Genomic DNA, 18,005 nt, shown 5'->3' on the forward strand with positions numbered 1-18,005 from the left:
GTAAATTAAGGAGACAAATAGTTCTCTATTGCACGTTGTAAAAAATCTAGGGCCCTGGTCCCTTACCATTGCCTTTTTTCCATTCCGTACAAGAGATGTGTCTTCCCAGGGCACACAGGAGCCATCCTTGATGTTTTTTGTTTCATCAAGTCTATTTGGGTGTTCCTATTCCATGCTTCCTCCCCTCTAGATTCCCCCCTCTACCTCATACTCTAGGTTTATCTTGAGTGTGGAGTAAGGAAGTATGACTACCACATTTACATTTTCCTTTTGTTTTTCACCTTCTCTCTCAGACTCTTCCGCTCAGCACCAACAGGACTTTCTTTCTTGCACTGCAGGAACTTCCCTTACATCAAATCCTTATACTGTTTACTTTCATTTATTGTAAAAATATTACAGTCTTCTGAATCTGACTTCTGTAAGCCTCTTTTCTCCTTAACAACAAAGGCTCCTCCAAAAATCGTAAGTGCTTACTTTCAGGCTACTGTCTCCATGTGGACTGGAAACACACTATTTTGAAACACAAAGCTGTGTTTAGCAGGGTTCTGTCCATTCGAAGAGGCAACTATTTCCACTGGTTCAATCAGTGGGGTTAATGATAGGCCCAGAACTAGGAATTTTCCAGAAAGAAAATCCACTGACTTATATTCCCAAAATGTACTTGTTATGCTGAGAACACACACTAAGAATATATGGCATTTCATTACACAGATGAAAAACCAACATCATCATAAGCAAGTTTGGAAGCAGTGAAACACACCCTCGGAAGGCATTATGAATGCTCCCTAATATCTGATTCTCCCTTCCCAGTCCCATTGCAGTTTGGCGGAGCCATATGAAAGGTTCTAGCTAGTGAAATACAAGTGGAAGTGGGAGGGCTGAGGTAGTGACAAGCCACTGCATGATGCTATAGATTCCCTCTTCTGCAGCAAAAGTGGAATCTCATGTTGGGACGGCAGAGTTACAAGATCAAAGTGGTCTGGATTGCTCAGACACTGGTTGGAGGACAACTCTAAGCCTGCTCCATATTAGACTTTGTGTGAGCAAAGAACAAATGTTTATTAAGATACTATCTTTGAGTTTAAAATTGAAACTGAGTGCCTGCTATACCAAGTGATAGAGACATATCGGTATACAAAACACACAATTTTTGCCCTCATGGAGGTTACATTCTAGTGGGGAAGTCAGATAAAAATTAAATCAACAAACAAAATACTTGCAAGTTAGGGTAACTGTTATGAAGGAACTAATGGCTATGCTAGAGGTTAAGAAGGGAGGGAATGTACTTTAGATAGTATAATGATGAGAAGAGGAGACCTCTCAACTAAGACATGAAGAAAGGGAGAAAACATTCTAGGTCACATAAGGCAAGAAAGACCTTGGTGAGTTTGAGAAACTAAAAAGACCATTGTGACTCAGTGGTAACAAATGAGGAACAAGAGGCAAAATATGAAGTTGTAGAGAAAGACCATCATGTTGTGGTAGGGAGTTTGGTTTTCATTCTAAGCCACCAGATAGTATCACCTTAATCTTCCTTCGGTCAATATCACAAAACTAACCACATTTATGTTAACTTTCTTTTCCCCGTCATCTGCCTCAACAAATGTCATGTCCCTCATCTTTCTGACGGCTAATTACTCTCTTTGTATCCTCCCTCCTCTGGTTATCCTTTCTCCTCCTCTTTTCACATACTTTGCTTCTTCATTATCTTCCCAACGGGTCAGTCCTGTCAACCAACCTACAAGACACCACCCATCCCCGACCCTCTTCCATGGGTTATCAACTGGTAATGATTCTACTAACCACTCAGATGTTCTGGCCCTAAAACCAGGATCTATCCTTGACCACTCCCTTTACTTTCCTATGCAATTCATTGGTAAATTCTTCAGTTTTAAACTCAAAGATATTAACCGTTTGGTTTACTCTTGTTAATGTTAGCTTTCATGATCTTGTCTTGATTTCTGAAATGATCTCATGATTTGCCTCCTTGCTTCCATTCTTTCCTTCCTCTAATGTTTTATTTATGCATTATTTTATTTATGCATTATGCACCTTTATTTATAAAGGGTGGCTACTTATTTTAACCTAGAATAACTTAATTAAAAGAAACAAAACTTTTTATAAAATTGTGGTAAAATAGGCCAGGTGCAGTGGCTCACGCCTGTAATCCCAGCACTTTGTGAGGTTGAAGTGGGTGGATCACTTGAGGCCAGGAGTTCCAGACCAGCCTGGCCAACGTTGTGAAAGCCAGTCTCTACTAAAAATACAAAAATTAGCCAGGCCTGGTGGCATGCACCTGTAGTCCCAGCTGCTCAGGAGGCTGAGGCAAGAGAATAGCTTGAACCTGGCAGGTGGAGGTTGCAGTGGGCCGAGATTGTGCCACTGCGCTCCAGCCTGGGTGACAGATTGAGACTCTGTCTCAAAAAAAAAAAAAAAATTGTGGTAAAATAAACTTTTACTATAATGAAAGTAGTCTATGTGCTGCAAAAGTTACAATGAAAAAGATAGGCAAATATAAAGAAGAAAATACACATTTCCACTTTCAAAAATTACCACTACTAACACCTTAGGGTATAAGTCCACTATTTTTTTCATTGTACCTAAATACATAGATGTGCATTTTTAAACCAAAATGGGATGCTGTAACATACTACTTCATGACTTGCTCTTTTCAGTTAATGATCTTTTCCATGGCAATACAGTTCTATTTTATCCAATACTCAGTCCATCTACATTCATATTTCTTTAATGTTCCTGAAAATGCATTTTATAGATAGTCTGTTCAAACTAGGATCCAATTCAAACTGTTATGTCCCTTAAATTTCTTTTCATAAAGCAGTTGCTTTTTTCATGACAAATTGAAGAGATGGGCCAGTTATCCTGCAGAATGTTTCACCTTCTGGTTTCACCTTCTGTCTAGTTACTTCCTCTGGCATCATTTAGTTTGTTCATCTATCGGTTGTATTTTTTATTAAGTCTGTTAGATGCAAAGGCTTGATAGATTCAAGTTAAATATTTTTGCCTGGAATATACCATGATGATACTGTATACTACATTCCATCAAAAGACAAACTATCCGGTTGAGCTACAACGTGGTCTTTAAAAAATGTAAATTATAAATGTATATAGCTTCCTCTACATTTATTATACAATACTAAACAAATTCTTCAACTTGGACTACAAGTTTCTGAACGATTTGATGTCTGCTTACTCATCCAACTTTATTCCATCCCAATTCTATTTGCTTTTAAGAGTCTTGTCATATGTTTCGTTTCTACTCCCGAAACATGGTAAGTGCTTGCCTCGTAGGGCCTCTGCACGCAGGCTTTTGGTTTGGAGACTCTCCTTTGCCACTCCACCTCTCCCCACTCTTTTCCTCTCCTGATGTCAAGCATCTTCTCAAATTACGGTGTCGTTTTCAATTTATTTAAAATTTTGTTCTGTCTACAAAACAGCAACCACAGACACAGGTTCATTTTCAGTTCACCTACTAGGAGAAAACCTACTTTCTTTATCTTATTTAAATTAGGGTCCTCCAAGCGATCTTAACATCCCCTAAATCCCAAGCACCCTGTTTTTCTTCCTGATACTTTTTCCGTTTACCTTAATGTCTGTGTCAACCTGACAGCTGCACGATGGCAGGGGTCTTGCCTACCAGGTTCCCTGTGCACTCCGTTCCTGTGCACAGCAGCCCGTCAACAGTAGTTGAATAAACATCATAGGTCACAATAACCCTGGGACTGCGTCTTGGGGAGGTAGCCGCAAACTCTAGCAGGTGGCAGTGACAGGAGTACTTCTCCAGGGGGTTGTTCGAGTGGATGAATACTCTTACGTGAAAGTGCTCAGTACACCACTGCGGTAAGAAGGAGGAAGGGAAGAATTCCAGATGCAGAGAAAGTAATATTTTACAGCTTAGCACAGCCTGAACTCGGTCCAGGAGGGCGTCGCCGCCGCGGCACCTTCACGTGACCGCGAACGGCCTAAGGACCCCCGCATCCAGTGCGCCTGCGCTGGAGCTCCCGGAAGTGGCCGAACCCGGAACGCCAGCGGAGCGCACGTCCGTCAGCCCGTCAGTCCGCCAGTCCGCCAGACCGGTACCTGTCTCTTCTCGGCCGTCGTAAGCTGTCCGCTGTCTGTTTGGCCCGAACGGCGGCGGAGGCGCTGATCATGGCGACATTCATCTCAGTGCAGCTGAAAAAGACCTCAGAGGTGGACCTGGCCAAGCCGCTGGTGAAGTTCATCCAGCAGACTTACCCCAGCGGCGGGGAAGAGCAGGCCCAGTACTGTCGCGCGGCGGAGGAGCTCAGCAAGCTGCGCCGCGCCGCAGTCGGTCGCCCGCTGGACAAGCACGAGGGCGCGCTGGAGACGCTCCTGAGGTGGGCGCGGGGCTGGGAGTGGGTAGTTTGTTTGCCAGCCGTCCCTCGCCGCCCCTCTTCCTGTCTCCCCCCTTCCCTCAATCCCGTAACCTGGGCCGAGCCGCCCCGCCCCGGCCTGACCGGGCGCGTAGGTGTGGTCTGCATTCTTTGCTGGTGAAAAGGACCCGCCCTGCAGGCCGGCTGTGACTGCCCGTTTGTCCTGCCTGCCCGCCTGCCCCAGCCCTTGGTCGGCGAGGGCTCCGTGGATCAGGTGCCTGGGAGCAGCAGTCTGCCGTGTACTGATTTGTCTTGCCACATTTACTTAGAAGTAGTTTTCACTTTTTTGGGTCTCTAACTGAAGCTTCCCCCTTCCCCCCATTTTTCCATCACTGTCTTTCTTGGGCCAAATTTAGATTTCATAATAGTAGTTGCTTGAAGGAAGCGGGCGAAGTGAGGGAATTGGGACACTGGACCAAATGTCTGATCAACTCATCACATTGTCCACATGAAATGGACCATCTTCCTCAGTTCAAAATAATCAAATGACAGATGGAGAATTCTGAAAGTTAGGAGCTACAAGTATTTGAAATAAAACTCTAGTTACATAATAGAACCATTCAAGGTAGGTTGTTTAAAAGCAGTTTGTTCACAAACAGGTATATACATAATAGAGTAGATTTGTTATTTTAGCAAATGCTTATTTAGCTCATGCTGATTTAATGAGGGTTCCTTTCATTATACTTAATAGTTATAAGAACATTTTTATAGGATTTTTTAGTTAAAAATTTCTTTTGCCTGCCTTGTTCATCTCCGTATAGTATATTCTATTTGTTTCACAAGAGAATCACAACTATATTCCAATCCAAGTAGCAGAAACCCAGGCTGAACTAGCTTGAGCTGAGAAAAGACTTATTCTATCGGGCACGGTGGCTCACGCCTGTAATCCCAGCACTTTGGGAGGCCAAGGCGGGCGAATCACGAGGTCAGGAGATCGAGACCACCCTGGCTAACCCGGTGAAACCCCGTCTCTACTAAAAATACAAAAAATTAGCCTGGCGTGATGGTGAGCGCCTGTAGTCCCAGCTACTTGGGAGGCTGAAGCAGGAGAATGGCGTGAACCCGGGAGGCGGAACCTGCAGTGAGCTGAAATCGTCGCTGCACTCCAGCCTGGGCGACAGAGTAAGACTCCGTCTCAAAAAAAAAAAAAAAAAAAAAAGAAAGAAAAGACTTACTCTGCTAACTGAAGAGTCTAGGGATATTCTTTCCTTAGCTTTAGGTATCACTGGAGATCACCTTGCCTCCATGATGCTTCCCTCAAAAGCTTTGTTACTGTATTGAGAGGGATGGCTGTAGTGTAATTACAATCGTCCACAACACTCAGTATTTTACAGAAGAGAGTGCTTTTCTCTTTAGCTCTGGTGGAAGTCCATGGGAGGCTTCTGGGTTGGTTTGCACCCATTTATGATAGTGGGAAATGGGCTAAGTTAATTGCCCTTATCTGAGTCTTTCAACCGATTTGATTTCCTCTTACCCCATGTATCAAAGCAAGATGAGTCCGGACTGGGGAAGTGTTGGTTCTCCAAAGGAAGAGATATTGAATAGATTGCTCAGAGGAATTAAGACCCCTTGGTGTCAGATTTTTAGAGCTAGAACTGTTGGGCTGCAAGGGTAATTAGTCTAATAGCACAAGCCATTTTTTTTTTTAAGTTAATTTAGGAATACTTAGCCATTCTTTAGAATTAACATAATTAAACAATTTCAAGGTAATTTTTATGTAGGCGTGAATAGCATTCAGTGAGGATTTTCCATTAGTAATATTAAGAAAACATAGTTGTGGTATAATGAACCCTGTGATAAAAATCCTGTTGAATATATCAAATTTGGTTCCAGCCCTCAGATTTGGGGTCTTCAGAAGCAATTGGTGCATGGGTTTTAGACTAACAGACATGGGAGGTTGGTGGATAATGGTTTGGATAAGGTTCTCCTGTGAACTTTAAAACTTAATTCATTTGTTCATTCTTTTATTCTTTTTACCAGACTTAAATGTGTTAACTGTTCCTAGGTAGTGGACTTGTTGTAGATATAGTCTTTTTGAAACTAACCATGTTTCTTTAGCCACCTCTATATAATCCCCTCCTGGCATATTAATTCAACAAATATTAAGTATTTTCACTTTTGGGGCTTCTAGAGGGGTTAGGGTAAGCTTGGAGATATTACTAAGGTTTATAATGGAGATAGGTACAACGGCTCCTTAGGTATATATGCTGTAAAATTAGATGTGAATCAGTTGTGTGATGTTCATTCAAAGCCGGCAGAATATCTTACTTTTAATAATGATGTTTGGATAATTGTGTAAACTTAACATTAACTTTTTAACTTAATGAACTTTTAAACTAATGAACTTTAAAAAAGAGAGTTTAAACTAATTCCTAAAGAATTGAAGCTAGCTTGGTAAGTCCTGATATGCAGCTCCATATATAGCTTCAGTGATAGACTTGTTTTCTTATTACTAACTTGTAGGTGTTCTATTAGAATTTCCTAAAATGTACATTTATGCATATTATAATAATGAGAATGAGTACTTAAAACCTCATTTGTTCTGGGTATGGTAGCATGCACTCATAATTCCAGCTGAGGCAGAAGTATCACTAGAGCCCAGGAGTTTGAGGCCAGCCTCAACAACATACTGAGACCCTGTCTCAAAACAAAACAAAACAACAACAACAACAATACTCTTTTGTATGATACTTCTTCCTTTATAAAGTGGCTTTTACTAAAAATTGATTAGACCTTGGTAAATGGTGACCTAGGGTGATCAAATGGGAACCCTGCTGGTTTTTTATTTTTTATTTTGTGTTTTCTTTGAAGCTCCAGATATACCAGTTACCAGCATTGTGTAATTTCTTTTGTGGTGATCAATTTCTTTAGCGAGAAAGCTTCTAGTCTCCCTCCATGAAAAAGTCTGCTTATCAGCTTTCTAAATTTTATCCTGGGCAATGGAGGTTGGGGATCTTAACAATCATGTATGCAGTCTGTCAGGTACATCTGTTTTTAGTATGACACCTGCATTAGGGTTAGGTTCATTTCTATGTGGCAGATCCCAAATTATCTGAGTTAATATTTTATTCTCTTGTAAAAAGTTGGCAGGTAGGTAGTTCTGGTAGCCCAGGGCTGGTATAGTGGTTCTGCAGAGTTAATTGGGGCTCAGATTCCTTTCAGCTTTCTGCTATTTAAAACCTAGAATATTGTTCTCAGGTCCAGGTTGCAATCATCCAAGTTCCAGGTACAGGGCTCGCCCTTTAGGGTGTTTCCTGGCAACCGTTCCACAACACCCTGCCTATATGTTACCAGCCATCACGTGTGTCCACTTCTCATAGGATGCTGGGAAAAGGAATTTTCATTATGAACAACTGTATACTCAGCTAAAGGTACATGGTTTTGTTAATAAGGAATAGGATAGACTGTTAATGATGTAGTCAGTTAGCACTCCCTACCCCACTTAACAGTGCTTGATCTCCACCTTAGTTGTATTTGATATCTCTGCCTTTTTTTTTTTTTTGAGGCAGAGTTTTGCTCTTGTTGCCCAGGTTGGAGTGCAATGGCATGATCTCGGCTCACTGCAACCTCTGCCTCCCAGGTTCAAGCAATTCTCCTGTCTCAGCCTCCCAAGTAGCTGGGATTTATAGGCATGCGCCACTCTGCCCGGCTAATTTTATATTTTTAGTAGAGACGGGTTTCTCCATGTTGCTCAGTCTGGTCTCGAACTCCTGACCTCAGGTAATCCACCCGCCTCGGCCTCACAAAGTGCTGGGGTTATAGGCCTGAGCCACCGCGCCAGGCCAATCTCTGACATTTTTCTCAGAGTGAACCTACCCTCAGAGCAAAGAGGATCTGGGAGCCTGAGGTTTTCTTTGAAGGATTTTCGACCACACCTTCTTGTTCCACCCTCACATTGAACTATATATATTCAGAGGTACCTCATGTTTCTTAATTCAGATTCTTTTCTGGCTTCTCTGGCATGATTTGGCTTCTACTTTGGTTCCCTTCCCTCTTAGCCAGTTAGATTTTGGCTTTCTCTTTTTTATTCACTTTTCACCTTTCAGTAAATGTTGTTGAAACCTCTTATATCCTGTGTGCCCTTTCCCATTCTTTTTGTCTATGTTCATGTACATCTTTTACATTTTTGAATTCTTGTTTTAGTGGGTTTTGGTGGGAAGCAAAGAAGGGTGTTTATTCAGATTTATTTGTTTAACTGTAAGAGGAAGGTGTTTGCATTTTCATCTCTCCACAGTGCTTATAACAATTTACATTCTCATCAACAGGTATACTGGGAGTACTTTATTCCTCTGTATCCTTGCTAATACTCACTGATTAATAATTTAATTTATTGCTTTTTGCTAAACTGATGGGTGAGAGGTAGTATCTTTAGTTTGCAGTCCTCTTATTTTACTGAGGTTGAACAGTTTATGTTTACTGGCCACTTTGTTTCTTTTTCTGTGATTGCTTGTTCTCTTCTTTTGCCCATTTTCTATTGAGTTGTTTTTTCTTGACTAATTTGTAGGAGTTGTAACATTTTCTGGATATTTATACTTTTTTCATTATGTATGTTGCAAAAATCTTCCAATCTTTTTCTTGTCTCTCAACTGTGTTTATGCTATCTTTTGTCACATGGAAGTTCCCCCAAAATGTTGTCATTTCATAATCTGTAGTTAAGATTTTTTTCTTATTCCTAATGTTGTGCATGTGTTACATGCGATTTTCCTCCCTCAGATTTGCCAAAGGTTTGCGGCCAGCTTTTCTTTAAAACCAAGGCTTTTTGGTTGGTTTTCTGCCCTTATCATTCATTTTGTTTTTTAAATGTTCTTTGTTCCCTTTTTCTGTCTTTTTGTATTGATTGGTTAATTTTCCATCTTTCTGGTTTTTCTAATATATTTTAGGACTGTGTATTTTTTTCTCAGTCTGTATTGGTTGCATCCTACTATCTTTTTCATTTGCAAAATGAAGTTGATGGAACACTCTTTTAATTTCTGAAATATTTTCTACACAGTCGTGTTTTATAGATCAGGAAAGAAAATGTTCTGTTTTACTTCACAACTGTTGTTTGGATTCTGATTGTTGATTTGATGGTGAACATACTGTTTGCAGAACGTTTCCTTGTCCCACGGCCATGAAAATTTAGGCTTGCAGATGATTTGAAGGGTGAGTAAAGCAGGGTTTTATTGGGTGAAAAGGAAGTAGAAGGGGAAACAGGAACTGTAGCAAGGCTAGAGTCCCAGCTTGAGCACATCCCGCCTGCAGCTTGAATCTCAGGTTCCACACAGGAAGAGGCGGGGCCAGGCTCCTCCCTGTAGAACTTCCGGAGGCTCCATCTTAGTGAACAGGCTGGTTGGAGTTTCTCCAGGGACACCCTCCCACCTGGCTGTCTCAATATTGAGATAATATTAGCACAATGACATTGCTACAATTTGTTAACCAGATACCAATGTAGAGTCAGTGTGAACCATACTATAGGAGACAATGTGGAGGATATAAAGATACACTTGGTCCTTGGTCTCAAGGAATATCTGTAATTGGCAGACCTTTTTGGCTCAGTAATTTTATTCCACATAGATGAATAAACATAAGGAAGATTTAAAATCTGATTTGTTTTTATGTGTTTTGACTTTTCTGGTGTTTAGTAAATAGCTTATCAGGACTATTATCATTCTGTGTATCTGTAAGAAGAATCTTCTGAGGTGCTTTACACAGAATGTTTAAGCCCACACAGCTATCTTTATGGCAGAACTGGACTAAGATCCTGACCTCTTGATTTCCCAGCTAGTTACTTTTTGCCATACTCTCTGCTGCAGTAGTGCTTGATTAATGATTTTTCATGTGTTAAATTGGGTGAGGAAAAAAGTGTGAAAATAAAGTTCACAAAGAATCTATGAACTGCAGTCAATATCTCTGGCCCAGCTCTTCTGATTCCCTTGTTTCTTCCTCTAGTTGGTGGTCTGGAGTTGCACATCCCTAAATACAGATTGGAGCTGAATAAAGTTGTGTCAGTTAGCATTGCTGTATTATTTTGGCCGCGTGAATTGGTTGTTCTTGATCAACCAAATTAATTTCCCCTTAAATTAAAAAATTTTTTTCTGGCTGGGTGCGGTGGCTCATGCCTGTAATCCCAGCACTTTGGGAGGCTGAGGTGGGTGGATCACGAGGTCAGGAGTTCAAGACCAGCCTGCCCAAAATGGTGAAACCATGTCTCTACTAAAAATATAAAAAATTAGCTGGGCATGGTGCGAGTGCCTGTAATCCCAGCTGCTTGGGAGTCTGAGGCAGAGAATTGCTTGAACCCGGGAGGTGGAGGTTGCAGTGAGCTGAGATTGCACCTCTGAACTCTAGCATGGGCAACAGAGTGAGACACTGTCTCAAAAAAAAAAAAAAAAAAAATTTTTTTTTTCCTTGTTCAAAATTAAATGTATAATTTAATCTTTATTTAAAAATTTTAGCATTTTTGTTTTTTTAAGACAGGGCCTTGCTCAGTTGCTCAGTTGCCCAGGCTGGAGTACAGTGGCGCCACAATAGCCTACTGCAACCTCGATCTCCTGGGCTCAAGCAATCCTACTTCAGCCTCCCAAGTAGGTACATACCACCACACTTGGCTAATTATTACATTTTTAGTAGAGAGGAGGTCTTGCTATGTTGCCCAGGCTGATCTTGAACTCCTGAACTCAAGCGATCCTCCTGTCTTGGCCTCCCAAGTGCTGGGATTACAGGTGTGAGCCACCATACCTGGCCAATTTTTTTTTTTTTTTAAACTAGAATTTCTTTTTTTTTTTTTGAGACGGAGTCTTGCTCTGTCGCCCGGGCTGGAGTGCAGTGGCTGGATCTCAGCTCACTGCAAGCTCCGCCTCCCGGGTTTACGCCATTCTCCTGCCTCAGCCTCCCGAGTAACTGGGACTACAGGCGCCTGCCACCTCGCCCGGCTAGTTTTTTTTTTTTTTGTATTTTTAGTAGAGACGGGGTTTCACCGTGTTAGCCAGGATGGTCTCGATCTCCTGACCTTGTGATCCGCCCGTCTCAGCCTCCCAAAGTGCTGGGATTACAGGCTTGAGCCACCGCGCCCGGCTAAACTAGAATTTCTAATGGGAATTTGTCCTGTACCTATTTGTAGTATTTTCAGAGAAATGTATTTATTTCCTAGTTTTCTTTTTCCCCATGAGATTTTTAAGTTGAGTTATATTTGTGCCAAAGTGGTTAAGTTTTATAAAATACTGGAGAACATATATAAGCACTTCTACATAGTTGCAAAATAATTATCTCTACCATTTGTCGTACGTGTACTACTGTGTGTCCAGGCTGTATTTTAAGGATTTGATATACAGTATACAGTACCATTTATTCCTCACCCTTAAAGAAGGTATTATTACTCTTTAGGAAAGGTTCAGAGAGATTGAATAATTTTTTCATGATCACTTAGCTGAGAGTTGGGATTCAAACTCAGGGCTATCTGACTTGAAAGACTGTGACATCATACATTTTAAATATATTTGAGATTTTATAGTTTTGGTTAAAAAATCTGCTTATCTCTAAAATAGAATCTATAAAGACACCAATTTTTTTGCAGCATTATTTTCCGCAGTGTGCTAGTTTTCAACTCCGTGGCTTAGCATACTGGCTTTCCCTGTGCCTACTTGCACAAAACTTGCAGCCTAGGTCTACTTTGTTAGAAATACATTCTAGGCTAGAGTCTGCTGCTGTAGTAAAGTGTACTTAAATGTTAAAGAGAAGGGTGTGGTAGATTCTTTTGTTTCTGTGGGTTCCCTACCTAGAGAACTTTGGTACTTGAGATCTAGGCTGAACTGTGAGGGTAATACCTTGTGGAATTATATTGAAGGAGTAGCTTATGGTAGTTGGGTCTCCTGGAACAGCATTTTGCTTGTGGTAACTGCAGTTAGCAATGGCTGCTTTCTTTTGTAAAGATTCATTGATCTCTCTCATTTTGTTGGGGTTTTCTCCATACCGATCAGACATTGTTGATTTCCAGTGACTGCCCTCCTGTTGTACTTTTATTTCAACTTCTAAATCTGTCCTAAGATAGCCATTTTACTTTGAGGATTTCATCACATAGCTTCTAATCATTCAGATATAGGATATAAATGCACTATTCCCCCCATACAGCTCAGGTTTTGTTAGTTGGCTTCCAAAACTTTGGGGTGAAGAGAATGGGTATAAAAATTTTAGTGCATTCAGTTTAGCCATTCTTTCTTTCCCCACCCATTTGCAGAGCAAGTAACCTCATTTCCTACTACTACCTTCCTTGTTCACTTTATAGCAAGGGTCAGCAAAATAAGGCCTGCTCAGCTGCCTGTTTTTGTATGGCGTATGGGCACCGCTCCAGTGGGTTAGCATTGTGACTGTTGGAGAACTAGCTTAGCTGTTTGCCTCTGTTCCATTCTCTCCTTTGCTTCTAGCTCCTGTCCCCCTGGCCAGTGGCCATGCTTTATTCCTGCCCAGACTTACTCTGGTGCTGCCTACACATAGGGTATTCTGCTTGGCAATGGCTTGGCACTAAATGGTAGAATCTCAGTCTGGAAATTGGTGACTCAGCAAATTATCTCACCTCCAACCAGCTGGTGCAGGTGCCCATGGTAGGCCCTCCTTGAGAGTTTTGGTCTCGTTGGGGCAGAGTAAAACTGACCATGTCGGTCACTCCTCCCATCTCCCCATGGCTCCTCTCCATCAGACAGGTACTTTTTCTGCGGAGAATGTCTCCAGCATGGCACCTGGGCGGCTGTGTGCCACAATTTTGGGATGGCCCAACCTAGGCAAAAAAGGTAGAGGGCAGGGGTTTTTCTCTTGTTATGTAAGTACTTACATAATTATTACATGCTTGATTTAGCCTTTTTCCCAGCAGAGTCTAGAATATCACTGTTTAGAAAAAAGTTTGCCAGTCCCGGCTCTATGGTCATATTGGTCTCCTTGCTGTGCCAAGCACACCTTTAGGCATGGTTGCCTCAGGCATTTAGCACTTGCTGTTCCCTCCTTATGGGCTTGTTCTTTGATAGCTCCTGTTCATTCACAAACCAGAATTTTAGGTTTTACTTTTCAGAGATAGAAGAAAACTTTGCATTTTACTGATTCATTTGCTTGGGGCTAGCAACAAAACAGCAAATAGATCCAGTCTTTGCTTTCATGGAATTTAGAATCCTTTGAGAGAAAAGGCAGTAAACATAATCCCACAATTAATACATCACAAATTGTGTTAAATCATATGAAGGAAATGTTCAGGGACCTGAGAGATTATAAATGGAGGGGGAACTAATTTTAAAAAGGGGTTATATTGACTTTTTTTTTGAGACAGGATTTCACTCCATGGCCCATCCTGGAGTACAGTGGTGGAATCACAGCTCACTCCAGCCTTGACCTCCTGGGCTCAAGTGATCTTCCCACCTTACGCCCCTGCATAGTTCCCTGGGGACTGTAGGCCCACCACCTCACCTGGCTAATTTTTTGTGTGTGTATGTGTAGAGATGAGGTCTCACTATGTTGCCCAGGGTGGTCTCAAACTCCTAGGCTCAGGTGATTCTCCTACCTCAGCCTCCCAAAGTGTTGGGATTATAGGCATGAGCCACAGCGCCTGGTCTAGATTGACTTTATCACTTCTGCTGCCACCATGGACTACATTGATCTGTGCTAGCATCGTCTCTTGACTGGATTACTACAGTAGCTTCCTAACTGATCTCTACTTCTGCCCTTGCACACCTGCAGTCAGTTTTCTACACAAGAGTCATGGTGACTCTATGAAAATAAGTCATGTTACTGTTTTGTCCAAACCTTTTGATGGTTCACCCTCTCACACTATATAGTAAAACTCAGAAGTCTTACAGTTGCACTCAGGGCATCATTACTTCTTTGACTTCATCACTGTTTTCTCCCTTGCTTACTCTATGGCCATATTGGTCTCCTTGCCATGTCAGATACATTCTCAAGTACCCTCTTATCCCAGGGTATTGGCACTTGATTTTCCCTAGATTGGAAATCCTCATATATCTGCTTGGCTCACCTTATCACCTTTTTCACGCCTTTTATAGTCATGCTGTTTTAAAGTTAAAGCTTTTTTTTCATGTAGTCAAATGACCATGTTATTTAAAACGACAACCTTCTTACCTCTCCCCATATATTCACTTTATTTCTCTTATCTCTTTATTCTCAATGGCACTTACCACTGTCTTCTATATAATATTTTTGCTTGTTTGTCTTCCCCTCTAAAAGCTTCACAAGAGCACAGATTTTTAGATGTTTACTGCTGAATTCTTAATGTCCTGAAACTGTGTTTGGTGCAGAGTAAGCTCTTGGTATATATTTGTTGAATGAATGAATGAGGAACTTTCTTTGATAACAGTGTCAGCCTAGACAAAAGTGAGAAATGGTGATAAAAAGAGTGAAGGCCCTGAGCAAGGAGAGCATAGAATTTAGTGACTAGAATGTATAGTGAATATCCTGAGATGAGGCTGGAGAGTTGGATGATAGCCAGATCCTGTAAGATCTTCAACATTTTTGGATGTAATTTTAAGTATAATGGAAATCCACCAAAGGGTTTCAGTACTTAATACTTTAGAGTTTATTTCCTGAGTACAAAGATATTCTCCTATATAACCATAGTACAACTTTCAAAGTCAGGAAGTTGGCATTGATTAATTATTGCCATATAATCCATAGAATTCATTCAAATATTGCTGATTTTCCCAATATTATTTACAGATTCAGGATCTAATCTAGAATCATGCAGTGCATTTAATTATTATGTCTCTTTAATCTCCTTCAGTCTGGACCAGTTCTTCAGTTTTCTCTTGTCTTTCATGACCTTGACATTTTTGAAGAGGACAGGCTAGTTACTTTTTAGAATTTTCCTCAATAAGGGCTTGTCTCATTTTCTTGTGATGTCTGCATTTTTGCATAGGAGTGCCAGCGAAGTGATGCTGTGTTCTTTCTCGTGCTTATCAGGAAAAATATGATGTGAATTTGTTCTGTAGTGGTAATGTTTATTTTTTATCGCTTGGTTAAGATGGTGTTTGCCAGGTTTCTTGACCTTACAGTTAATAAGTGTGTTGTGCTAATTAGTAAATATTTTGTAGGGAGATACTTTGAGACTATGTAATATCCTGTTTCCTTACACACTTTTCATTATTTTAGCCTTTATTGATGAACTGTGCCAGAATTAGATATTATACTCTGAAAGGTACCAAATGGTAATTTTTCTAATTTCCTCTAGATTATGGTGCTGTAGGGTAGAGTTTTCCCTATTCACCTGTTTATTTACTTCAGAGTGGTGTTCTTATTTTCCTCAATGGATTATATTTTACTGTTACTTATATTAGTTAGATTGGTTCTATGCTTGGCCATTGGGAGCCCCTTAAAGCTACCTTCTGTGCCCTTTTGACATGTCCTCATCATTTTTTGAGTACTTCCTTAACTTTCTGGCATAGCAAGATGTTTTAGGCTTGAATATTGAATTTTTTTGTCTCAGCCCTGGATTCAGCAGTTTCTCTAATTAGTACTTGGCTCCTTTTAATGCAAAAGATTATCTGGGCAGTAGGTGTGCTTATTGCTACTATAAAGTGTTACTGCTTATAGGCCCTCTTAGCATATACATTTAGAAAATACATACTTACACTTTTATACTTATTTTTTTTCTCTCTGCTACCTTTAAAAAAAAAGAGTTAAAAAACTAGGCGGGTGTGGTGACATGCACCTGTAGTCCTGGCAACTCAGGGGCTGAAGTGGGCAGATTGCTTGAGCCTGGGAGTTCAAGGTTACCATGTGCTATGATTGCACTACTGTACTGCAGCCTGGGCAACAGAACAATATCCTGTCAGTAAACAAACGAAGTTCACATTGATATCTCTAGTTCCAGTTTAAAACTGAGGAGTTACCCTAACCTTCTGCCTTCTCATATTTGTGGATTTTTTTTTTTTTTTTTTGAGACAGGGTCTTGCCCAGGTTGGAGTACAGTGGCGCAATCTTGGCCCACTGCAGCCATGACCTCCAGGGCTCAAGTGATCCTCCTACCTCAGCCTCATGAGTAGCTGGGACCACAGGTGTGCGCCACCACGCCTGGCTAATGTTTGTATTTTTAGTAGAGACAGGGTTTTGCCATGTTGGCCAGGCTGGTCTCGAACTCTGGGCTCAAGTGATCCACCCGCCTTAACCTCCCAAAGTACTAGGATTACAGGCACGATCCGCTTGCCTGGCCCTTTCAGGTATTTGTATCTCTGACCTTGAGAAACTTGGCTTCCATTATTTTCAATGTATTTACTTAACTGCATAGTTTTTCCTGTTTATAACCAAACTCATAGCCATGCCAGCCAAAAGCTTGGTCTCAGATATGTTGCCCACTCCTGCTGAAAATTTGCCCCCAGAAATAATCATTACAAAAGTACCCCTGATGAAGGGGTGGGGGAAGTTTAAGGAAAAAGGAAAGGAAGAAAGATTAGAGGCCAGTTAGAAAGCTTGGCCTGACCCTTTTCTACTCTTTTCCCTGCCAGACTTGCTGACTGAAAGCTCACCCTGATAGGAGGAAGACTGCTTTACATTTTGTGATCATTCTGGCTGCTATGCAGAAAACAGGTTGGAAAGAATGAGAAAGGAAATGGAGAGATTGTCTAGGAAACTTTTGGATTTCTAGCTGAAAGACTGTGGTAGCTTTGATGTGCTGTGTGGCAGTGCTAGAGATAGATAGAGGTGAGCTTACCCAAAACATTTGAAAGTTGGTAAGCCTGCTTTTAATTGGCAGTTTACCAGAGATACTAACCTGTCTAATGGATATAAACATAGTTGTTTTAGTAAGAAATAGTATTTTTAAGAAATATTTTGGTTTTCGGAGCAGATATTAGTTTGCTTTTAGCCAGTAACAGTTGATAAATATTTTTCTGTGGTGGTGGATATGAGTTTTTGTTCATAGTTTTTCACTGCATACATTTTTTAAGCTTCTGGTTTATGTATTAAAACACTTTGTTTAATATAAAGTAGCTGCTCAAAGTAAGCATGAATAATTTTTCTATCATCTTAAACCAGTTATAATTACATGAATGCGTGTAATATTTGGCTCTGGTAATTATTAATTCTGCTCTGTTTTTTAGATATTATGATCAGATTTGTTCCATTGAACCCAAATTCCCATTTTCTGAAAATCAGGTAAGTCATTAATTCTGTCTTAAAATTATATGGTAATGGCACCCATTTCCTTCTGCCAATATCTTCACTGTCTTTAGAGTTTTATGAGATAATGTTATAAAAATAGGAGCTTTTAGGTCTGTCTGATGTGAATATATGTGCTTCTGAAGAAAGAATCTCCTGGAATTCCATTCATGTCATTCTTCAGTCACTTCTGGGGCTCATGTAGAACAATGATTTGTTTGTTTTTTTTTGGACTTCATTTTATGTCAGTAGAATTTATTGACTGATTAATCTACTGTGTCCTTCCCTTTGACTTTTTCAGAATTAGGAAGGAAACTGCACAATTCAGGAATTATTAGTCTCAGTTTATGTACTTTAAAAATTATTTGCACAAGTTACATTTGCATGTAAAAGTTGCAAATGCTGTTGTGATTAAATGTTAATTACACAAATGTCAACTTTATTTTCTCCTTAAAGGCTAGATGTTGA

The 18,005-nt window shown here is 40.6% G+C and overlaps 1 protein-coding gene and 1 long non-coding RNA gene across 4 annotated transcripts in view; one reads left to right on the forward strand and one right to left on the reverse strand.

Annotated features, from left to right (window-relative positions):
- LOC111544252 overlaps positions 1-3,897 on the reverse strand; it is a 49,441-nt gene extending 45,544 nt beyond the window's left edge. For both annotated transcript variants that reach the window (XR_002732084.3, XR_002732085.3), the window contains exon 1: positions 3,604-3,897. This is a non-coding gene — a long non-coding RNA (uncharacterized LOC111544252). The remainder of the gene's footprint in view (positions 1-3,603) is intronic.
- The window catches only part of PDCD6IP (programmed cell death 6 interacting protein), a 74,652-nt gene continuing 60,122 nt past the window's right edge, over positions 3,476-18,005 (forward strand). For both annotated transcript variants that reach the window (XM_023214686.3, XM_023214687.3), the window contains exons 1-2: positions 3,476-4,376; positions 17,480-17,534. In XM_023214686.3, the coding sequence (XP_023070454.1) occupies positions 4,168-4,376; positions 17,480-17,534 (264 nt within the window). In that variant the 5' untranslated portion in view covers positions 3,476-4,167. The remainder of the gene's footprint in view (positions 4,377-17,479; positions 17,535-18,005) is intronic.

Source organism: Piliocolobus tephrosceles, chromosome 2 (assembly GCF_002776525.5).
Source record: "Piliocolobus tephrosceles isolate RC106 chromosome 2, ASM277652v3, whole genome shotgun sequence".
Taxonomy (NCBI): Eukaryota; Metazoa; Chordata; class Mammalia; order Primates; family Cercopithecidae; genus Piliocolobus; species Piliocolobus tephrosceles.